The 25,476-nt window shown below is 35.5% G+C and overlaps 1 protein-coding gene and 1 long non-coding RNA gene across 3 annotated transcripts in view; one reads left to right on the plus strand and one right to left on the minus strand.

The window, feature by feature from the left end:
- Nucleotides 1-315: 315 nt before the first annotated feature.
- LOC136024917 (nuclear migration protein nudC-like) overlaps nt 316-25,476 on the plus strand; it is a 54,890-nt gene continuing 29,729 nt past the window's right edge. Inside the window, exons 1-3 of one of the 2 annotated variants that reach the window (XM_065700497.1) lie at nt 316-448; nt 18,186-18,508; nt 23,016-23,193. In XM_065700497.1, coding sequence (XP_065556569.1) covers nt 18,187-18,508; nt 23,016-23,193 — 500 coding nt within the window. In that variant the 5' untranslated portion in view covers nt 316-448; nt 18,186. Of the gene's footprint in view, nt 449-13,935; nt 14,080-18,185; nt 18,509-23,015; nt 23,194-25,476 lie in introns of those variants that run through there. The other variant, XM_065700496.1, reaches the window with a different exon arrangement.
- On the minus strand, nt 8,747-13,761 carry LOC136024918 (uncharacterized). Its single transcript, XR_010616956.1, has 3 exons — nt 13,622-13,761; nt 11,850-11,915; nt 8,747-8,972 (listed from the first exon to the last, which is right to left on the minus strand). It is a non-coding gene; the product is annotated as an uncharacterized LOC136024918 (long non-coding RNA).

The following is a 25,476-nucleotide window of genomic DNA, read 5'->3' on the forward strand; positions in this document are numbered from 1 at the left end:
ATTCTAAGTGAGGTTCTCCGCGAATCCAAAAATAAATGACTCGTCAAAAAATTCTGCAGGATATATATTTCACAAGTTGAAGTAAATGAATGCTTGAGCATATATTTCACAATTTCGATCATATATACAAAATTTACTTTTTAGATGTTCACTGAATGAGAACTAAAACTAAATTCCAATATATATATATATATATATATATATATATATATATATATATACATTTACTTAACTTTTTTCTTACTTAGCTTTTTTATATAGCGAAAATCCCTCTTTTTGGCCTCAATTTTGACTTGGTTGAAACCTTGGCAACTGGTAACACTGTTCTAATCCTTGAAACCGTGGAAACATTGGAAACACATTGCTTTTGATAAAGATTTACAAATATCAAATTTGCCGACAAACCAACAGATAAACTATTTAGGTCAACTGTAACCACCAAGGATAAGTAAGTTCCATATGCTTTTAATGGGCAGGGGGTTCTAGTGAATAAGAGCCATGAGTTTTCATAGCTAGCCTAGGCTACACTGGGAAGGCATGGGTCTTGCAAGACGAAATAAAGTCCCAGGAGGAATTTCTGGTAAAGTTCTGGTGCATGACCACATGCAAAGGAATATGCTTATAAGAAACAGGAGTACCATTAGAGTCCTCATTGTATGCTCTTTCCAAATATGGTCAATTTTCTTACAATGGATCTAGTCCCCCCCCCAATATAGCCGCAGGGGCAAATTTTTCATTGTTCACAAGGGCTTAAAGTAGCATATCTAACCATTCTACACCTTCTTCTGTTGGCTCTCATATTTTTTATATTTCATCAAAAATGTAGTCAATGATATGAACAACAAAAAATTACTGCCCTAGGGTGTATGCTAAACTGTGAGACAGTGAAACTAGCTCATTGAATGTCTATGATTACAAGAAGCCTCTCCGCTAGAACTCTTACCAGCCTAGCTTATTAGGTTAATCAAATTATCATGTTTCCTTCCATTGTTACAAACATTTTCAAAAACAATAGGCATTTGTTGCCATAGGCCTACTAGATAGCCTAATTCTGTCAGCCCATAATCCCCTTTCCAAACTCAAAACCCAAGCTTTGTCCCTGATGGCACCTACACAGCATATAATTTAGGCTCTGAATTCATTCCCAAGAGTTTCTTTCACCTAGTTCAGTAAATGTCTAAGATGACAAGAAGCCCATCAGCTGGAGCTCTAACCACCCTACTTTTATTGATCATACAAGGGTATCATGTAACCCATACTAGGGTTAAATAACCCTAGGTATAAAATAAGAAATCTAATGGTATTACTTTTATTATATTAACACATTTCCCTCAGTTGTCACCTAGCACTAGAACTTTTTCTTCTAGAAAAATTTTCTTCTTTTGGTTCCAAAGAGTACCAACTGATTTTTGGCTAGAAATGGTTGAATAGACTTTTCATTGTCTTGGAAAGTATAGGAAGCTTGGTAAATAGAATTTATAGGAATAGATCTAGAACATATTTTAGTCCAGGCCTAATATCTCTAATTAATCTTGCTTACAAGTGAAAACCAGATAACAAAAAGGCAGCAATAGAGAATTACAGCTGTTCTGAAAGAAACATAATAATAACAACAACACTATTCCTTAAATTACCTTAAATCGCATTTGCCAGCAAGATAAGGTGGTAGATCCTCCTGTAGTTCTTGCTGGTGGTGAGTGATGTAATTATGTTGGCTTAGCTTCCCAGTCCAGCCTCCACTCAGCCCTCTCCCAGTCCCTGTTGACTCCAGCCTTGAAGGAGTGGGGAGTCTCAGCTTGGATGGTAGACTTGGATAGGCTATTCCAGAGGGGGACCACCTGAATGGAAAAGAAACCATGTTGTTCCCTTCTCCAACATCCAGGCAGGTGAAGCTTAAGACTGTGACCTCTTGAAATGTTAGCCAGGGAGGGGGTGAAGATCTGGTTCAGGTGACCGGATTTGAAAATTTTGCATGCCATGATCACATCTCCTCTATATCTTTGATAGGTGAGGGTTGGAAGTCTCAGAGATCCTAGGCAATCCTGGTAAGGGACATTATTTAAGCCACGGACCAGTTTGGTTGCTCTCCTTTGGACACTTTCAAGGGCTCTTGTGTCCATTTTATTTTGGGGAAAGGCCAAAGTCAAGCCAACAACAAACATAAACAACAACAAAACACATACATAACTATTCAATAGCAAAAAAAATTACAATATTATTCAACTCCCCAATTGATATTCTTTCAAAACAAAATAGTCACTTCCAACAAAAGCATCCCCTTCTAAGAGTGACCAATACAGTCCTATACTATATTCAGAATTAGAAGTCAACTCTATAATAACTAAATTCATGCTTAATAATATACAGTATGTTTTTTTTTAATTGTATTTAACCAATATATCCCTGAAATCCTGAGGAGATTGGATTGAGTCCTGGTGTTGCAGGTTATTTGGCTTGGAAAAGGCGTCAGTTATGTGACTTGTGTAAGCTCAGCTAGAGTTGACCCAGCTCTAAATGGGTACATGGAGAAATCAGGAAATTAGTATCTGCAATATGTAGACATATGGTCACCATACAAAAAAAAAAATTAAGAGTAGATTTTCATGTTTCCTTTACCTTAATTACCTTAATTTGCACTTTGGAATGATAAGGTCAAATGGATCTGTGTTACTCCTTGAATGATGATGGCTGGCACCTATTACTGATCTGAATCATGCCAGCAGTATTTTCAGTTCCTGCATGACCATTTGTTATCCAGTGACTTCTTGGAAGTTACAGGTGAAGTTGCTGACACTGTAGACTCAGAGGGTCTCTAGTCATTGACATCTCTTTCAGAGAAGAAGTTTTGATGCATTCTTGTATTCATGTGGCATTTAGAAAGTTTCTTTGAATGGCCTCTTGTATAGGATTGGTGGGACTTGTTCAGGTTGAGGAAGCTAGATGTGTTGTTGGAGAGTTTGTGGGTAAGCAACATGTCACCTCCTTTGTGGCAGTACATCAGTGTAGGTAGTTTGATGTTTTTTAGTCTTCCATTGTAATGGAGATCTTTCAGCCCATTTATAACCTTGGTGGCATCTCTCTGCATGTCCTCAAGAAGTCTTGTGTTGCCTTTGCTTTGGGGAGCAGCTATGCAGTTTTCAAAGTCAAGGTTGGGTCTTACAGTGGCTTTATAAAGTCTAAGAAAGACTTTGGGGGATCTGCTCATAAGATCTTTTGAGTAGGGCAAGTCCTGCATTAGATTTGAAAACTACATTCCTTGTGTGAGAGTGAAACTCAAGCTGATTATCAAAGAGTGCACCCAAGTCCCTTTCTGTGTTGCAGGTTTGAAGGTCAATCTGTGTTCACTTGTCAGGATCTCACATTGAGTACACTGCATTTTCATTCTGTGGTCCAAAGTACAAGATGCAGCATTTGCTGATGTTGAATGAAAGTAGCCACTCTTCAGCTCAGTCTTGGATATGGTTGAAATCAGCTTGGAGGCTTGTGCTGTCTGCCAGACCAAAGAGCTTGGAATCATCAACAAATAGTATGATATTGTTCCTGACCCTGGTGACTAAGTTGTTGATGCAAATCAAGAAGAGGGTTGGGCCAAGGGCTGTACTTTGAGGGACACCTCTGATGACATTGCAGAGTTTGGAATATATCTTCTCACCACCTGATCCAAACAGTCTGACCCTTTGTGTGCGTTTTGTGAGAAAACACATTTAGCCAATTGACCATCATTTGGTTCAGGCCTGCAGAGAGGAGCTTGATGCAGAGCCTTCTGTGGGGAACCTTATCAAACACTTTGGCTAGATCAAGGAGAATTAGGTCAACAGGTATACCAGCATTGAGGAGCTTGTGATTATGTTTCAAGTAGATTGGTTTCCATGGACTTGTTTGTGATGGAATCCATGTTGGTTGTAAGAAAGTATCATGTGGGTTGCCAGATGGTTGTGGATTGCATCATTCACAATTCTCTCAAGTAGCTTGGCAATGACAGAGATTCGTCTGTAGTTCTCTGCTCTGGATTTGTCACCCTTCATGAAAATGGGAACCACATGTGCCTCTTTCCAATTAGATGGAATAGTGCTGGAATCAAATGAAGACTGGAAGATGTTTGTAAGGTATGCAGTGATGATGCTTGCAACTTCTTTCAGTAGCCTTTTATCCTTACTCTCATTTCTAAATATATATGCTACTTAAATGTTATAGTGACCATACCAAGGAAGTGAAGTTATGCTAATCATAATGAAGTATACCAAAATGCAATGAGAGTATAGTACTTTAGCAACAAATTTATGGAAACCAGGTCACCCAGAATGCATTACATTAAATAAGGTACCTAACCTACACACATCTATATATTAAATATTTAATTAAAATATACCTGGATAGATACCTTTTATCTGGCTCAGGCTATGCTGATTATTTCCAAGTTGACATAGAAAGCTGGTTTAATTACAGATTGAGAACAAAGTTTGGTTGCTGTAACATGTAAGTACCTAATATATATCCAGATTTAAATTCTTTCATGATGACATGATGATGTTGGCAGGTTAAGAAAACAAAGAATTACTAGGATTGAAGTAATAAAAACAGCAAAAAATATGTTATTTGGGGTTAAATGTAATGATTACCACTCTGACAGTTGCCAAACCTCTTAACAGAACCAGACATTAGCTGTATTCATTTTGGCCATCCATTGTTAATTCTACTAAGACTTCCTTGGTTTTACTCTTGTATTGCATTTTACTTAATTGTTCTAAAAATGATGTTTTAACTGAAAAACACCTTATAAGCCTTAGCCAGATAGAATTTCAATCAGCCAAATAGAATTTTAACCATAACAGAAACAGAAAGGATACTTTTGGATACAGCTAGACAAACATTAGAGTTGCCAGAGGAGGAAAGTGACTCTGACAATATACTCCTATCCACAAAATCCACAGAGTTAAACAAATCAATGCACTTGGTAGTTATTGTTTCAGGCATTTTTATTTTAAACTTGGTGTTCAAAAGTGTAGCAAACTAGTGAAACAGAGTATGATGCTCAGTTTGTCATTCTAAAAAACAACAAACTAAGAACATCATTTCAAAGAGTAGCTTATAAGTACAAAGTAGAACTGAGGTCTTACCAGAAATTGCATCTCCTAGCAACTATGGTTGAAGAACCTGTAGATTTTGCCAGGTAACATTGATTTGATATTCATGTTGCTGTTCATGAGTAAATTGTAAGCATTTAGGTATATACAGAACAGTTTGTTTACATTGTTGAGTGTCACTAGATGTATTGCCAGCTGGGCTTGTTTGAGGGTTAAAAGGGGCAGGTGGCAACTAATAGATACTGGTTGATACTGATTCATCCCAGTGTGTCTTTAATGGCTTGCTGCTCCAATCACAGTCAACACTAATCTCGAAGCTGTCAACTGATCTGGCCGACATGGTAGATTCACTGAGTGAATTCTACAGTGGAACAACACAATTGGCAAAGAAGTTGAACTTCTCTTGCTTTCTGTTAAATTTTGATGCAGTTTAAGGGATTTCCTTGTGTTCTTGTGTATCCACTGTGATTAAAAACAGGCTTAAAGGTGTCACTGGTCATCATCTTCAATGCAAAGATGATATCTCTTCTCTGTCTACAGTAGATTAGGGTAGGTAGGTCAAGCTTTTTTAGTCATTGCTTGTTGGAGATTTGTTGTTTGGTAAAAGGGACCTTGATTGCTCTATGCTGGACCTTCTCAAGTATCTCCATGTCACACTTAAAGTGTGGGTTGGCAACTGACTTGCCAAATTCAAGATGGGGATGAACAAGGGCATTGTAAAGCTTCTTGATAACTCTTGGTTGGTGACTTGTCACTGAATGCTTGATCAAACCAAGGACCTTGTTACCCTTAGCTGCTTGGTTCCAACAGTGACTATGAAATTTAAGCTTATCATCAATGATTGCCCCAAGATCGTGCTCATCCTTAGCACTCTGAATGGACATATTAGCACCTGCAGAGTCAATCATGTGATAACTATGGCAGGGGTTGTTTTGACCAAGATGCTGATATTTTGTATTTGCATGGGTTGAACTCAAATGCACAAAAGTCTTACAAAATAATGGTTTATTAGTAAAATTGAGGATTGAATTTTGATAGAATGGTAAAAATGAATGCAGCAATTGTCCTAGCTCAAGGTAATATACCAAACTACAACAAAAACCATGATACTGGAATTCTTATATTAACCAGGTTTTCATTTTACCTTCCATTTCACCCATATTTTTAAATCATTTTAAAGTTACATTTTATCCAACTGTTCCCATGATTCAAAAATGATGCGATAATGTAGACTGAGTTAAGAATAAAATGCCTGTTAGTTAACAGATGTGATTGTTGAAGCAGTGAGAAACAATGGGTAAACAACTTCCTTAGGGCTGTATAGTGCCTGATTTGAGGGTGGGGATAGGTTGTGCAATGGTCATGACAGTGACCATTATATTTCGGAAAAATATTTCTCTTTTGTTATTATGGTGTTTCCTAAGGAAGAAGCCATAGACAAGAATGTTACCTGTGATTTGCCATTTAATACTCTTTGCTGATACAGTAATCACTGCCATCACAATTCATATTAACCCCCTCCTCTGAACGTTGTCAGATATAACACAACTATCCTGATTCTTGGGGTTCACCAATATTGTTGCTGTATTTAGCCTATAGCAAAACTTTTGAGGATTTTCAGGATTTTAAACAATGCCCTGATAAAGTTTCTTGAAGTATCTATCTTTTTCCCTTTATTCTTTAAATAATTAAATCACTTGGATAAACTTTATGTTATTAAAGTAAAACTTTCAGAAATAAATCTAAAGACCATACAAGGCCCAATGAATGATTTTGAGCCTCATAACTTTGTTAAGTCCTGATTTATATGTTTTTAAAGAACTTGGAAAAATCCATCATAAATTTAGGGAAGAAATCCAATATCAATTGATATTGAAAAAAAAATCCAACATTAAACAGTTCATGGTAATTAATTGAAAAGAGATGCTTGGCTCAGTAGTAGCTAACACTCTAACAAAGGTCAACCAAGAAATTTTGTTTTTTATGCTGATTCAAAATATATAATATCCATTAATTTAATGTTGCTCATCCCTGAAAAATTTGCCTGATTTTTAAGAAAGAGTGGACCCAGTCTATCAGAGAACTCTACTGTAGGGGTTTCAAAGGCATATTTCAAAAATGTGGAATTCCATAATTTTTGGAGGCGATTGCATTGAACCAATGGTCCTAGAAGACAGGGAAAGGGCTCATTCGAATGGAAATAAAAGTTTTATTTCCCTTTTTAGTGACCAAAAAAATTGCTGGGCACCTAGCCCCCCTCCCATGCCACTTATTTCCTTGAATATGTTCAATCAAAGTTTTGGGATAACTGTTGTATTATATAAAACTTTTTTTTTTATAAAAGAAGGGTCTTAAATTCTGAAACTAAGGTGAATAAACATATAATTGCAGTTGCTTGTTAAATTGAAAGAACAAAAAAAAGATGCTTAGGTATACATAATGCTGATGAGATATGACGAGGGGACGCAATTTCAATTCAATTGTCGTATGAGGAAAAAAGTGCTGAAAAACAAATTGTATTGTTGATTTATATTTTAGTAAGCAAATTAGTGCAAAAAGCCTCAAATTTACTGCAGTATATATCTCCAGCCCTTCCCTATCCAAAGGATACTGATCTTAAATGAACACAGTTAAACTTTGTGTTGTAAAAAAAAAAAAAAAAAAAAAAAAAAAAAAAAAACAGAACAGATTTGTAGAACAAGTGAGGCGCAAGAATAGTGCACAAATGTTATGCCTTTACTAAGTCCTGATTTCTCTGGTTTAAAAAAAAAAACGTATAAATAATTGCTAATGTTGTAATTATGTCTGTGTACCACCCTTCCTCCAATGCCTGGGTATAACCCAATGTTGTGTAGAATTTTGCTAATTTTTATTTATTCAGGTTGTTGTGGCTATTTCTCATCAGCAGTTGTTAAGTCACATCAACTTGAAAAAAGGAAGAAAAAAAAAGAAGAAAAATATACAAGTATGTGCTGTAGAGATAGATCCAGAAATAATGGAGGAGGAGCCTAAGATACAATTATAGTAGTAACAGTGTTCAATTGAGTATTGAATAACATGTTTTATTTTTCTGATTTCTATGACAGATGATGAATTATAAATTACTGTCTAATATTTTCCACTACCTAAGAAACAATTTGGACCAAATTAAGTAAAATTGGTCGACATGGGTAATAATCCACTAAACTGGCACCACTCCTCTTTCTTGTTTCTTCCCTTGTTGAGGGCAGGGCTTCCATCTTGGTCAGCTCCTAAAGTGCTTTTATTTCACAAATTTGCATGCTACATATCAATTTTCAGTGCTTCAGTAAAACAAAATTGACTGTAATAGTGCTAAAGTAGCACTTTTGTGCTACTGATAGCAACCCTGATCCCATGCTGAAGTTCTACAGATAACAAATTAGTGCTAAAACAGCACTTTCATGCTTCAAGTGGTAACCGTTGAGAGAGGTTGAGTTTTGAATTATGTTGCCATGTATTGAAATTACAGTTTTTTTTTTTTACTTTTTTCCTATGTGAAATCAAATTTCATGCTCTACCTTTACAGGGACTGTTGTTAATAAACATCCTATTTTGGATAGCTAAATCCTTAGTTACAATCATATCTGCTTGGTAGAAACTTGCTCAACAATCATATATCTACTTTTCCTGATGATCACAAATTACATGCGCACAAATTTATTTTGATATATGAAATATAAATTAGAAAGAGAATCAGATACAAATATGAATTCAAGGACATTCAAAGAAAACAAATGTTTAGTAATTATATATTGTTCAAGTTTGCCATTTATTTATTGCATAGGCATTGTTTGCATGTGCATGGATTGCAGCAGTTGTTTGCGCCAACACAGCAATCACTTCCTTTACAGCAGCCACTTTCCATGCCTAAAAAAATAGCTTCATAATTATCCTATCAAATCATTTATGCAGATAATTAACACAAAAGAAATTATCTTTTTACTTTACAAAACATCAATTCAATCAATCAATCAATTTATTTAAAGGAAACAGGGAAAAAGTTATAAAACTTTAGACCCCCGTGAAGGCTTTTTGGGCTATGAAAGTGCGAGACTATTAAAGATCGAGCTAAAATTGAAGAGAAGGACCAGAGAAAAACTAAACAACAACAACAAAACTATCATGCCAATCAAAATAAATAAATTAAACGAATTGAAAAGGAAAGATAGAGGGGAAAAAGAGAAGGGAAGAGAGAAGTATCTCTCTAGGCATAAGAAGTTGTCGTTTAGCTCTTTTTTAAATTGTCGATAACAATGATGTAGCTGAATATTAACTGATATAGAGTTTCATATGGAGGCACAACATAAAACTGGATTAAAATATGATCTTATGGTTTTGGTTTTATGAATGAAAATTTCCATGTCATTTCTGAGAGAAAAAGAAACACAAGATTCCTTTCATAGTTCAGAGTTTAAGAGGATGTTATTTTTTGAAGAAGTTAGGGAAGAGTTTATGAAAATACTTCAAAATGAAACAATCGGAAAGAAAGCTGTATGTGGATTTACCACCCAATAAAATTCGTGCTGAGCTGGCCTGTCACCTCAGACACTAATTTAATTGCTCTGTTATATATTTTTAAAACAGAGAACGTAAAAGAAGAAAATTTCGACAGCCATACTGTTGGGCAGTATTAGTTATAAAGTTGAATGAGAGAGTGAAAGAGGATCTTTATTATTGAACCAGAGAAACAATGACGTAGCTTCCACAGATTTCATAGGTTTCTGGAGAGCTTAAGTTTCACAAGAGCACAGTGATGTTAAAAAAAAAATCTTCCAATAAAATACCCAGGAATCAAACATGTCCATCAGAGGGGCAAGCTATATCACAAATATCTTCAGACATTGAAATCCCAAATTGATGCATAGTAAGAGCAGAATTCATTCATTATGACCTTACTATTAGTTATTACTGCTCCCTTAGAAATTAATTTATTTGGCAAGTTATTTCTTTTGGAATTGGGATGAAGAACTTTGTTTATAAGTTGCCAGGTTTTTCTCATTTTCTTGTCGACTTTGGAGAAACATCTGGGAGTAATAAATGTACTTGGCTTTACGAACTAAGGAATTCAATAAATTTCTATATTTTTCAAGATGATGATGAGAGTTAGAGGACTTGAATGCCTTCCACAAATAAGTTTTTCTTTTTGTACTCTTTTACGAAGAGCTGCAGTATCCAAGGGGCACGAAGAACTGAACGCTTGAAGCTTTTAGCAGCTGAGGTTGCACAGCAACTATCAACAAAGGCCTCTCTGACCAGATAATAGAATTGATTAAAAAAACTATCAACAGACCGACTTGAATAAGAGAGAAACTCCCAGGTGATATCAAACAATCGAAATTTAAACTGTTCAAGTTGATGCTGTTGGCAACGGACTGGTAAATTACAAGGAGCGGAAGGAACTGAAGATAGATCAGAGATTGAATAATTTGTAACACCATGAAGTGGTCAGAGATGTCAGACATGAAAACAAATCTCGAATTTGGCATTAAAGTAGAAATAATATTGCCAATTAATGTGGCAGATGTGTCAGTAACTCTAATAGGAATAGTGACACAGGGAAATATATTAAAGGATGAAGCAAAGGATAAAAAGTCAAAGAAGTTGTAAATGATATTTTTGACAGGTCAATATTAAAATCTCCTAAAATGATGATTTTATAATTACTTCTGCATATTTCAGACATAACCTTGTCAAAAATTCCTAGGAAAAAGTGTATCAATCCACTTGGTGGGCCGTTTGAAAATGAATCGATTTCTGGCTTTAAGTCATCATGTGGTACTTACTAGATCCTATGTAGAGCCAAAAATATTTTCTTCTTTGGTCAGTACAATTCTCCTGTTTTCAGAGGGATTTTTTTTCTTTTATTGACAATGATTTATAATATAGATGATTTTTTTTTTAAATTGTTTTCTTCCTGGGTCTGTATGTGAATATTTGTTTTCTCTCTTTGGCTAAGAGGAACAATGTAGGCTCCAAGAACTTTTTTGTTAAATTCTTCGTAACAATAAACGAAGAAAACAACAATTTAATTTATCTCACAGCTCTATGTCCTCTTGTTCTGATTTCTTTACCCCCACCATGGTCATACATGTCAATAAAAAAGCAAAGATTTTTGAATGTTACATGTTTTCATTTTTTCTATATCACACTTGTACAACCGAAATCGCAAAATATTGGTTTAAAAAGCTGTTATTACTTTAAATTGTAGCTTGGAGCAATCAAAGGATTTCTCCCTGTGAAGCTCCAGAGTTAATGATTGAAGTTTTTTCCTATGTTATTTAGTTTGTTATGCTATATTACTTTATGAACAGTAATTTGTTCCTAACTATTGCCTGCTAATGCTACATCTTTGTATCTTTTGCCACATCATACAGATGGAAAAACTACCGTTCCCAGCTTACATCTTTTCTCATTCAGAAATTATGTCTTAGATTTTTATTTTAATTGGTCAATAATAGATTTTACTCTTTAAAGTTGAACAGTTGCTCAACTTACTACATAACAAAGGCGAAATATTAGCGGCACCGTAGTTATAAAACCATTTAAGGTGAGTTTTTACTCATAGCCAGGGCCTTAGCTCCAGCGTTTTGGGGCAAGTGGGGTCCACATCCAAAGAGTCAAGGGGCATGGGCTATATAATAATTTTGTCTCTAAATTACTCGGGGGGGGGGAACTGTGTCCCTTGTCCCCCTTCGAAAATGCCACTACTTATAGCCTAATTTGGAAGAAAACAAGACAACTTACATTTAGCTTTAGCGCAGCAATCTGTATCTGTATTGCAATTGCATGGGTTACACTTGCATGCTGGATCTAAAAATAAAAGAGTTTAACTAAAAATTGTATAGACTCTACAGTATTATACATCCTGTTTGAAAGTGAAATAAGTGACTGTTTAGAATTTGTGGCCCTTTTCTTAATTTGTTGGCCAAACAGTGTTGTAAGCTAATACAGAATATTGTAAGTGAAGATGAAGAAGAAGGTTTTTTTTTCTTCATGTTCGAACAAATTTGAGGCTGTGTAGCAAATCTTTTTTGGAAGTTATAGAACAAAGTATAAAATATCTAGATTCATGCCTAACACAAAGGCAGGAATCTATTTTGGGATGAAGGGAGAGGGTTGTGAATAAAAAAGAGGGCTTAAATGGAAGATATAGGTAATTACAGGACATATTGTATGAATCTTGGCGGTTTAATGGATGCCCGTAAACTATAGATTATTTCCTGATCATTATTACTATTTTGTTTTAGCAAGTCCGAAAAGAACAGTTGAAAAGAAAAGTAATTTTAATTCATTGAGGCTGCAATTGAATTTAATTATTTTGCTGATTAGTTCCTGCATAAAATTTTGACAAATGTGGATTTATGTCTTTTTTAAACAGCTATTTTGTTACAATTATTTGGCAAATGGTAGGGTCATAATATAAAAAAAAATTGGTAGCAATCTTTGACTTCGCCAGGGCTTGATTTGGAGGTTAGGAGGGGTCCTGGCCAACGTCTGCGTATTCGAATATTTTTGCTCGTGGTCTCGATGATTCCGATTGCTTACGGTTTCCGGGCTTGAACTTGAGCTTGTAAAACTTGGCTTTACAATAATTTAGTATTCTAAAACTAAACTATTAAATAAATTGCTTCAGCTTTTCAATAATTTAACAATTTTCTCAATTTGTGAACTGGGATATTATGAATAAGTGAAGGAAAGTTAATGGGCTTTTAGCTCCCTTTTTTTAAGCGGACCTTCTTAGCTTTTCCCCTACAGAAGTAACTACTACTGTTACTTGTACTTGTTGGTTATATAATACACACTCGAGAAGTGAAGTTTGGTTAATACTAATGTAATAAAGCAAAATCTGATGAAAATAGAATAGTTTAGAAACAAATTTGGGCTATATATTTGCACGTTTGGGGGAAGGTAAAGCATAGTATATATTAAATACGACCTTCTTAGCTTTTCCCCTACAGAAGTAACTACAACTGTTACTTGTACTTGTTGGTTTTATAATACACACTCGAGAAGTGAAGTTTGGTTAATACTAATGTAATAAAACAAAATCTAATGAAAATAGAATAGTTTAGAAACAAATTTGGGCTATATATTTGCACATTTGGGGGAAGGTAAAGCATAGCATATATTAAATACGTAACCTAACAACCAAAATGCCAACTAAATACATAAATAAAATATAGCTACAATTTATTTTCCAACCTAGCCAAAGCTAGGTTGGGGAGTCTAATATGAAGAAGTTGCTTGACCAGTTTCTTGTCTCATGTTCGCATCATTCCCGATCGAAATTCTCGAGTGTGTATTATAATGAAAAAAGAAATCACCAATGCAACAGCACAGACACAGAAATAAACACACACCATAAAAAAAATTAACAATATCCCAGAAAGTAATTTGTCGCTCCAAAGAATTTTGAGACCTTCAAATTATTGGTATATATATATATATATATATATATATATATATATATATATATATATATATATATATATATATATATCTCATTTGGTGCATACCTTTGCATTTTGGTCCATCCATTTTCACTTCTTATGTAGCTTGTATACTTTTTCGGTCAAGTGCTGTATTGCTGAACTGACCTCCCAATTTGAGCAGTCGCTTTTTATCTATTTTCTGTAAACGAATGCCGTATTTGCAGATAGTTTGGAAACAAGTGTTCCGTGACGAATGCCTTCGAAGCTAGAGTGTTTCTTAGTTTTCTTAGTGTCGTGATGAATTCCGTCGAAGCTGCTGCTTTTCTTATAATCGATGCTTTCTAACCAAAATGTTTTGACGTAATCTCGCGCAATTAGTTTGGCAAACAATGCTTTCATTTTAACGTGCTTCAAAAGGAAGAAGGTAAATCATACTCAAAGCGTCTGCTGATCGAGAGCCTCGTTTTAATGCTACCCACATCCAAGTTGGAGTTCGACACAGGTTGTCCACATTATTGTTTTGAGTACCGTGTTCAACAAAGGTAAATGTCTTCTCAGAACCTGTGTTCAACCTTGCTATTCTGGTACATTACGATTTTCAGAAACCCGTGCCCAAGAAGCTTGAAACTCGTAAGATGAAAACAATTAAACGTTATGTTGAATCGAACACGGAAAACCTGAAAATCTATTTTTTTTTTCAAACCTGTTCAAGACACACTTTAAACCCGGTGCCGGGAAACACAACTAAGGACAATTAACTGTTCTGAACATATGATTACCTCTGTTTGAAGTTTTGGATCTTGTCGAGGGGCTACTCACTTTCTGCCCCCTGGTATACCACTCGCAGTGCTGCCTGTTTTGCTGCGCGTGTTATAATTGTCGCCACGCGGGGTCTGCGCCATCTGGCACGCACGATTTTTGAAACGGAGCTACTCCTAGGATAAAATGCTGCGGTTCGTGTTTATTGTATGTTATGATTGACAGGTCGTGTTTAATTTATTCAAACAATGTCTATTAAACTAAAGTTGTTAGATTGTCTTGCAAGACCACATCCAGAGATGAGGGGTGGGGTGTTTGAACCCCCTCCCCGAAATATTTGTCCGACTCGTAAGAACGTAAAAAAAATGTACATAATTTTTTTATTTGTTTATTTTTTTTGTAAAATCCCTTCTCGAAAAAATATCCCCCCCCCCGAGAACAAATCTTGGATACGGTCCTGTTTTATGCATACTAATAAGTCAATTTATTAGGTTATCTCGTCTGTTTCTGTTTAAAATGTTTCTTTATTTTCCCTTTTTATCACCTCATCATTGTCGTTTGTTTTTAATGGGTAAAGATGATAATAATAGCTAATAAAGCTTTATTGGGACTTGTTTAATTTAAATTATTCATAGCTGTCATTGAACCCATTTTTTTGGAGGAAGATTAGCTATGAATTATATTTTAAAGTTTTTAATGAGTCATTTAGACGTTAAAATGTTCTCTATTTCTAGCGCCTGACCAAAACAATTGAAAAAAAATATTTTGGAAAAAAACTCACGGAAAGATTAGATTCTTTAGAATGAATAAAATCTCGAAGGAATGCTCGTCGTGGAGTTCAGTACTACCCTTCTAACACTTTCTTTTTTGTAATTTTATTGGAAAAAACGTATCTAAGCTTTTGTAAACTAATCCTTTTTTAAAATTGTGGTGCTAGAACGATCCTCGTAGAAAAAAAAGAAACAAAAAAAAATATCGAAAGAAATCAGAAAGTTCTTTTGCTAGTTCACTTAAGTATGTCCCAACTTTTTTTTTTGTTTCTATGTAGAAGTAATTGCAAAAAAAATAGGTGAGGCTCCTTCATTTACTGTTCCCTTACCCTTCAATTACAATAAATTTTCCCGCATGTTTTGTCTATGCGTCTAGGCGCGGATACAGAATTAATATGGTGGGAGGGCAGCAACGAAACGTGAACTCCTCTATTATTATTTTTGCCCCTCCGCCTCTGTAACTACTGCAACTTTTGACCTTTTTGGAAAGGTGAAGGGTACGTGCCCCAAAAATGCTTTAAGGAAACTTATGCCATATCTGGTCTCTCGACGAATAAGGTGTGGACTTGCTCCTATTTGCATCTTGTGGGTAGTAAATTGTTTTACATTATAACTCAACCCAATCTTTTTGGAAGTTTATCATAGATTTGTTGAATGAACAAAGTTATGGTTGTAGCAACAACAGTAAATTGTGAACCATTTCCCATAGTAACGGGATGTTTAAAAAGCTTTTAAAAAAAATAGTCTAGAGAAAAAAAATTACCATCTATAGCTGATTCAGAAATGGTAACTATTATTCCGGTTAATCTCGGTAGTAAAAGTTTAGGCCTGCTGCGAAAGCAAATTTATTGGAGTTCAGAATAAGAGCCCAAAACATCACTAAAATGGTGATGAATTGAAATATAAATGCACCATTGTGATAACCATGTTTTTTTTATTTAAGAATTAACGACGCTTCTTGACTACTAAGGTCCCTGCGTCGGCCCTGCAGTGCATTCCTGCAGCGTGATTCGATCTCTGGGTCCCGTATTTGATCACCATGGTCAAAACCGTGCACTGGAGAATTAAAGTCCCCGCCTTGAACAACAAAGAAAATCACTTTTTTTTGCGTGGGTAGCGCTGATGTGTCTACTGTTTTTTCTCTTCTTTTTTTTCAACCAGGTATGGCCGAATCGAACCAGTTGTCGTAGATTAACCGGACACCTACAACGGAAATTGCAATGTATTTTTAAGTAACATATTTTAGGTAAAAGATGATAGTCCAAAGTGGCTTTTCTCCCATTTTGCGCTGCAGAAAAGTAATTTTTGCCCAAAGAGGGTCGAAATGCCGGGGAATGCAAATTCTAAGATAGTAAATCGATTTTTCGTGGTCTAAAACCCTCTTCTTTTGCCTTTACCCTCCCGCCCCCCCAAACAAAAAAACTTGGAAAACGAGACGACCGCGAATGTTGCAGCGATGCCCGTGTTTATTCATAAATCATCTGCTAAGTAGAAGGCTACTGCAACACCGTAGAGACGTTTAATGAGTTATTTCATTACTTTTGATCGTAACTTCATCTTGATAACACCAAAGTTTCGTAGGGCACCAAAAATTTACTTCTTATGGCCATTTTTGGAGCTGAAGAGCTGGAAAGCATAAAAAGAGTACCATTATCATCTGCATGGCCGAAAACCCTTCGCTGGAGATAATGTGCCTCCTATATTGAAAAACGAGGAAAATGAGGGGGACATGAATACTACTGTCAGCTCCATGTATATTCATAAATCGTCTGTTCTCTAGTAGGCTTGGCTGGAGGTTTTGTGCCTCCTATATTGAAAAACGAGGAAAATGAGGGGGACATGAATGCTACTGTCATCTCCGTGTTTATTCATCTATTATATAGCAGGCTATCGTAACATTACAAGATGTTTAATGTCTCATTTCAAAGCTTTTGGTCATATATATGTACTTTTGTAAATTCGTCTTTGTAGAGCCATCATACAGTGCCACACGGCACCAAAATGGCACTTCTTGGTGTCACTTCTGAAGTTTGAAAGCAGGGAAGCATAAAAGGGTGCTATTATAGCATCCATTTTGAAAAACCTTTAACTGGAAGTTGAAGTTCCTTCATTTGTACACTCCCTCTTCCAGCCCCTTTAGTCAGTGAAAACTGAAAAGTGCCTTTTCAAAAAAAACTTCCTAATGAGACAAAATTAGTTGTATTTGATTTTTGAAAAACAATTGTTATTTATGTTTGTCTTTACAGTAAACGTTAATATGCCAAAACAAAATTAGAAAATTTTGGAAAGATCTTAAAAAGATCACGTGTCTTTTTTTATTTCTCTTTCTCCAGCGCTAATAGGGGCTGAAAACATCATTGAAAACTTCCCAAGATATAATTCGAAAACTAATGTTTACATCTTTATGCTAATTATGAATATTTCTTGAACACCGTCCCAAGGGAGTGTATCGTACCAAAAAAAAGACTTTTTGTATCGTTTCTGAAGTGGATAGGCTGGAGAGCATAAATAAAACACTTTTGAAATCTCCATGGCCAAAAATCTTTAAGCCGATACTGAAAACCTGAAAATTCTCTCCCTCCAAGTCTCCTTAGTAAGTGAAAACAGAAAAACGAGTTTAAAAAAAAACTCCCTAGTGAAAAAAAACATATCTGCTCAAATCTAAAGCTTATTCTGGAATTATAATGAATATTATTTATGTTTGTTTTGATTAAGAGAACATATTTTCGGGAATTGAGAATAAGAGCTGGAAACCCTTATGTGTCGTTTTTTGTTTTATCCATCGCTAGCAGAACCCTGGAACATTTTAGGATTTCACTTTCCCCTTCCCGCTTAATTGGGCGAGATTGGTCACTGATTATGGCATCATACACAGGCATGTCGTTTGGGAACTTGAGAGAGGTAGTGCCCCCCGTGAAATCGGAGAACTGTCTTGACTTAAGCTTGTATCTTTTGTAATAAAGTGATCCTAATAATCACCTCTCCTAAATTGTAAATTACCTTGGCTAGCTTTAGAGGCTTTCACGGTAGTTTTTTTTTTCTAATAAGTTGCCAAAATTTAGTTATAATTGAATTCAGGAGTAAATGACGCCCAAGTTTATTACTGATGCATTTTTCAGAATGACATCAAAAGAAGATCAGTTTGACGGGGTTCTTCTTTCACTTGCTCAGCAGCACGAAGGTGGCGTGAAGGATCTTCTTGAAACAATATTTAGTTTTCTACTCCGAAAGACCGACTTTTATACCGGTGGCACACAAGGAGAAGCTAAAAAACTAGTTTTGGAAAAGTTTCAAAAATATGAAGCTAAGGCAGATGCAGAAAGGAAGAGAAAGGCTGAGGAAATCGAAGAAAGAGAGAGGAAAAGGAAGGAAAGATTGAAGAAAGAGAAGGAAGAAGAAGAGAAATTGCTTAAAAAGAATGAGGATGAACCAAAAATAAAAGGTGACTTTTTTCTTTTACACTGATTTGTTTAAGTGACTGCAAATGCTCAGAATATGGATTAGATAATATGTGAGCTACTTATTAGATAAATTGAATATTTTTGTGGGGGTTTAGTTTGATTGCCAAATTTTCTAATTTTATTTTGGAGTAAAGATTCGAAGTTATTCGGTATGTCTTTGTTACATCCGAACCGTTCAAGGGTAAACTGCAACAAGTCGATAAAATTCGAAGAAAAGATTCAGGGCTTATTTTCATTTTTAGTGCATTGTTCCTTCATCTCAAGGAAAAACCATTATTGAATTTTTGTGTTTCTTTCTCACTTTCTTTTACTCCATTTTTAACCCTTTTGAATGATTAATTAACGCTGATTTGCTACTCGAAAAAAATTTTTTGGTTTGATTGCAAATATTTCTAATTTTATTTGGAGTAAAAATTCTAAGTTATTTGGTATATCTTGGTTACTTCTGAACCGTTCAAAGGTAAATTGCAACAAGTCGATAAAATTTGAAGATAAGACTCGAGCTGGTTTTCATTGTAATGCATCGTTTCTTCATCTCAAGGAAAAAACATTCTTGAATTTTCGTGTTTTCTTTCTTCTCTTTCTTTTACTCCATTTTTTAACCTTTTTGAATGATTAATTAATGGGGATTTTTTACCACAATAAAAAAGAATATGCGCACAGAAAAGACCATACTATTGCGAACAATATAACATACAAATAACATACAAAAGAATAACATGAAAATATAATCTATGGACATATAGAGGGATTGAGGCTGCTCGACCTTTCCAGCTTCGATAGAGAGTGGATCTGACGCTGCTTAAGACTAGTAATTACTCAGGTAACTCCAAAGCTGAGACTAGGCATTTGTTTTTAGCCTACAGAGGCATAATGGTGAAACGGAAATACATAGACCGGATACTTTTCTTACCAGTAGCTGAAAACATTCCAAACCGGACTTAGTGTTGAGGCACGAGTCGTGGCGATAGTGTTGTACACACGGGCAAGAACCCGCTTGCCTTAGCAAACTTTACAACGGGCCAGTATTCCAAGTTTCCCTCCTTAGATGTGTGATGAGAAGTGCCCTCGTCGATTTCACGCTATCTCCTATTGGAAGACAAAGGTACTTAACGCAAGCAGACAATCAAATATTATGATTTCCTAGTTGTACGCATTCGATATTACCTATCGGTTTTCTGAAACCTAAAACCACTGTTTATGACGGATCGAACTTCAGACAAATTTCGGCATATTCCCTACTTGGCACATAAAAAATATCTTAGACAGGGGGTACGGTTCTACTTAAATCCGAAACATCATCGGCGTAATTGAGAATTGAATAATCCAATCCTTTAAAAATAGAGATGTAAATTCATTCTTTTTTGGGGATTTAATCACAATTTTATTACACAAGAGGGGGGGGGAGTTACCTGACTTTAGTGGATTTCTTTCCAAACTCGTATTACGGCTTTACAAATAACATAATCTTCATGAGTAAGTACTTTCGCAAGAACATGTTACTTAGCCCGCATGTTTTCAAACACTTGCAGAACTTCTAAGCTATCTATATTTTCTTTCTTTAGACCCTGTTATATAGAGAAAAATGCAGTTTTTTCAATTTTTTCTTGTTCTGCAAATAAATTGCAATTTAAAAGTCGAAAAACACTGCGGTCTTTTATGTATAATCAGAAGAAGAGTTTAATGACCCTCTCCCCCCAAAAAATGTGTAATTGATTCCAACTAAGTAATTAATAACTTTGCCTCCGCTTATTTTTGTTGATTAATACACAAAGGTATTTTTTTCATGTTTTTTCTCTTCCTTTAGCGTTTAAGGTATTTTTTCATGTTTTTTTCCCTTTAGTTTTTAAGGTAGAACATGGCTCCGCGCCGGCACATGCATCGAATGCCGCTGACTAGACGCCTGGTCGACCGCTGCCGGTGCGCCACCGCCGGATGATGCGGTGGCATTCCGCTGACTTTGAATTAATTTGCGTCAATTCTTTGTTGCATCAATCGTAATGTCGGAACTTTTCTTTTCTCATGTGGTTAAGGATTTCAATTTTCCTGTTTAGAAATCAAGTGCGATTTTCAAAATTAAACAAACAAGTTCGAACACAAATAGTTTGCAAGATTTCCTTGTGCTTACAGGGTGGAATTTTATTCAGCACTAGTTCTTGTAGCGCATCCGTTGAATAGACAATTGCCTTTCAAACAGATACCAGGTTAAATTATAGGTAGGAGCTTGGGATTTAAGGACCTCTCTATTTCATGAAACCTTGGTATAGCAAAGAGTGAATATTTCTAGAGCCCTTGCCATAGTCAGGTGTTTATAAATACTGAGATTTTGATTCCGTGACATAGCAGCGTAACTTGAAACGGGAGGTTCTAAAAAATTTCAAGTTCTTGTAGTTCTTCAACTGTTTGATTCTGAATTTAACATTGAGGACAATTAATGCGTTTCCTTAATTGTCATAAAACAACTGGAGGGGTATTAACTAGGAGCAGACTAGGATGTATCTAATTGAAGGAGGGGGACCTATTTCAGACATCGAAAGAAATGAATGGGGAGGAAACTACGAATACAGGTCTCTCTAATCATAATCTCAATAGTTATATCTATTATGCTACTACTACTACTAACAAATCACCAATAGTACCAAGCCACCTGAGGCCATGACAGCTACGCACGCTCTTTCTCCATCCCAATCTGTTAAAAGCCTCTCTCTTTAGACCCTTCCAAGAATTTCGTATTTCCCTTGAATCTTTCTTTAGGACATCCTCCCACCCCAACCTTGGACGAACTGCTTTCTGTTTAGCCCTAGGCAGTTGGCCGAAAGGGACAATCTTCAGCAATCTCTCATCCTTCATCTGCAGAACGAACCCTTGCTATCTCAACCTTTATCTCATTATAGTCCTATAAAGGAGGATTGAGTCACGCTTTTCGTACAGCTTACTGTTTGAAATACGGTCAATTTGCTGAGTACCCGGGACAATCCGTAGGCAGTTCCTTTAGAAAACATCTAACAAATCTTCATCTACTTTTCGAAGTGCCCATGCTTCAGAACTATATTTGACCACTGTCATCACTGAAGCTTCCAATATTCTAATCTTGGTTTGCAGCCTTATCCTCCTATTTTTCTTCCAATTTGATTCCATGTTCTCCCATTGCCTTTCCAGTGCTCCTTAAGACTAATTCCATCAAATTGATCCATATAAAGGGGGATGGAACGCAACCCTGCTTAACTTCTGGTTAAAATGAAACCAGCTGCTAACCTCATTTCCCACCTTTATTGCACCAGTTTATCCCCGTACATAGCCCTAATCACTCAAATATATTTGTCTGGTATACCAACCATACAAGGATAAGACCTCCGCCAAAGCTCTTCGATCAACAGAATCAAACGCTTGCTCATAATCTATAAAACTGAGGACCAAAGGTGTTTGATAACTCAGACACTTCTCAATTATTAACCTAAGAGTGAAAATTTAGTCAACACGTCCTCTACCTAGTCTAAAACGTAATAAAGTATTTTTTTAAATAAAGTAAGTTGTTACCTACAGAGACCAAGCTAATACCTTGATAATTACGACACTCACTCTTATTACCTTTCTTATGCAGTAGTTTAATTAGGGTTTTTCTAATCTCCAAAGAACTGGCAGCTGATGCAATGGTATAGCTCGCGGAAGGGGGGATTAATATCTCCTCAAAAACAAAGATATGTTTCGAAATGGTTCACATATGTTAAAAAATGGCAGACATACCCAAAAACGTATGCAGAATCTTGACGAAAATTCAGAAGGCAAATTCAGTATTTTTGTAAAACACTCTAAATAAGGTTTAAGCCTCTAATATGGTCAAAAATGAAATTTTGTATTCTCCCAAGAGGGTTGTCATGGATACGTTTTTATCCGTTGTTTGTTTTTAATCTGTCGTGTGTAAAATTTGGATGCATAAAAGTCCAATTCGTTGGTCGCAAGAGAGAAGAAACAGCTGATTTTTTGGTTTTTCAGTCTCCTGTAAACACTTATGTCTTGTAGTCAGGGTTGTAATTTGCTATGGGGAAGGGGGGCAACTGCCCCTCCCATACCTCGGTCCCCCGACCCAAGTTGCCCCCAGTTGAAATTTCGTTTCTTCAAAAATCTTGTCAAAACTAAGATAAGCCTGCATAATATAAGCATCAACAGAAACGGATAAGTTTTCTTTCGTATATATTTACCTTTATAGTACTATTAAGTATCAATATAGTACTGTATAGTACTTTCATGGTACCAAAGGGCTCATTTTTCAGTTTTACTATCATTTTCACTTGATTTGAGAAAATTGCCTCCAACTTCCCCCCCCCCGGATTTGACGAAATTACGCAACTGCTTGTAGCATTACATCGTTTCAATTACAAGAGTCGGTCTCATCTGAGCTCGACTTTAATAACATCGAAAATGTTTTTTTATGTTAATGTAAGTTTACTGACATTGCATTATTGTATTCATATTGTTCTTATGAATTAGAATTAACTGACGAAGAAGCTGCAAAACTGGAAAAAGAAATTGAAGATAGTAAGAAGCAAAAGGAGACTGTCGACAGTAAGGAAGATAATACAAAAGAAGAGGAAGAAGAAGAAGATGAAAAAGATAAAGGAAAGCTGAAACCTAATGAAGGAAACGGTTGTGACTTGCCAAATTACCGGTTCGTTTATTATTTTGTTGTTTTTTTTTTTTATAGAGAAAGCGGTACTAAATTTATGGGGGAAAAACTGGGTAATGAAGAACTTGTTGATAGACAATACTATCGAAGGAAACGAAAAACAAAAATTGTGCCTAATGAAGAAAATGGTTGTGGCTTTCCACATTGCTACATTTCCCCTTGTTTTTTGCAGCGTTTTTAGGGGGGTGGAGGCTTTGAACTTTTGGATTTGGAACGACATTGAAAGGTTTTTTAACAATAAACAGTTGAGGAGAAAACAGTACCTCTAACATTCTTATTGGGGTAGAGAACGTGCTGCCCTCTCTTCATTTGTCCTTGTCGGATCCTAATTTACCGATAGTCAGCTATGCTTATGATGTTCTAAATCTGAGTCGCACTATCCAGCACTAATGTGCCTGGTCTTCGCGATACTACAATGTGAGTATGCGAAGCTTGAACTTGAATGTAATGCCAGAAATTTGAAGTTGTATCCTTGAAGCAAGCTCCACTAGAAGGAACTTCTCTTGCAATTAATAGGATCAATGCATTGGATTGTATAACCTACCTTGCTCTTCCTATTAGCTCTTTACTAAAGCATACAAAACAGCTTATATTATTATTTTTTGTAAACCCGTCTTCATACGAAACGAAAATGACGGAGCATTAAGAAAAAAAAGAGCACTATACTTTCTAAGACGAAAGGCGATAAAAAAAAAAACAACAACAAAAACACAAAAATTAGCTCACACCAAATGTGGAATTGATCTATCTTATGCATCGTTTGTCACGAATTAATACGATTAAATTGCCGTTCTCTTTTTCCCAGATTCATCCTCCCAAGCTCCCTCAGGGAGGGCTTGAAAACTAAAAATCATAACTTATTATCATGAGTGTTCATTTAGGCTACTTTTTTCAACGAAACAACCTTGACAGTTTAATTCTTCAAAATGGTGAATGAAAATATAATCCTCTAAAACATAAATTTTAGTCTAGACATTTCAAACGAAATCATGAGAATAAAGACCAAAATTAATCTAAAAACCTTTTCAAGGATTTGGTTTTTAATGGGGTTGCAGATAGATGTGAAATTCATTTTGGAGATTAACAAAATGGTAAGGTTTCAACTTTATCTCTTTTTGAGAAAAATACGTGGTTGAACCATTTTCTGAAGAGCTTTCGACGTACTGGTAAATATTTGATTGAGTATCCCTTCTGAGGAAATTTCCACTTTTAAACCTCCACTATAATTTTGCCAGCCTTTACTTCAACTGTCGAAACCGTTGATCAAACCAGACAACATAGTTGTAGACAACAGACAAACATATAGTTTAAGCGCTTCCTTCTTTTTCGAATGTATTGAGGTTGGAAAAGTGAATTGTCTTGATAATATCTTCGTTTTTTCTTTGTCTTAAATTACATGTTTTGCACAATATATAATATAATATATATAATGTAATATAATATATAATGTTTTGCACAATATATAATATAAGGGCTGACCATGCAAAGTTTGCAATCTTGGTTTAACAACACTAATCTAATACAACCAGCATTGATAAAATTCCAATGAAACAAAAACACTTTTAAACAATAATGTATTACTTCTACGTGACTAATACCCATTTTAAACCCCGTTCCAACATCAAGCCAAGTAAGGTCAACCTACTAGCAGACTCTCCTTCAATAACCTACCCATTTCAAAGCTCCTGTCTTTGCTTTCTGTCCCTAACAATGTGATTCCAAACAGATTTTTAGTTATTTTTTTAAGTTTCATTCCAACCTGATCTTTCATCTTGACACCGGTCCTTTAGTTTATCAAAGTATTTGTTGCGTTCTTAAGTGTTTACTTTGTATTTAGTGTTTTCTTTTTCTTTGTTTGTGCTCCGTCTTTTTCCTTCTGTGTATAATTCGTTTTCAAATAAATGAATAGATAAAGCATAAAACTAAAAGAAATCATAAAGAGAGAGATACCAAAGACAAGCCTAATGAAGAAATCAAATTCGTTTTTAGAAATTTCTTTTTTAACTCTTTTTTTTTGGGGCGACACTGAATCCATAGAACCAAAACAATTGAAGAATGAAAATGTAGGAAAATGAAAATTGATCCAAGGAGTCAGAAACAGGTTGAGGGTGAAAATTAGATGATAAAACTGACTAAAGAAGCAATTTCGTCTTAACAAAATTTCTTTCTTATCTCTTTTTTTTGGGGGGACACTGAATCCATAGAACCAAAACGATTCGATAATGGATGAATGAAAATTTAGGAAGTGGAAAATTGATAGAAGAA

The sequence above is a fragment of the Artemia franciscana genome, chromosome 3, assembly GCF_032884065.1.
Source record: "Artemia franciscana chromosome 3, ASM3288406v1, whole genome shotgun sequence".
NCBI lineage: Eukaryota > Metazoa > Arthropoda > Branchiopoda > Anostraca > Artemiidae > Artemia > Artemia franciscana.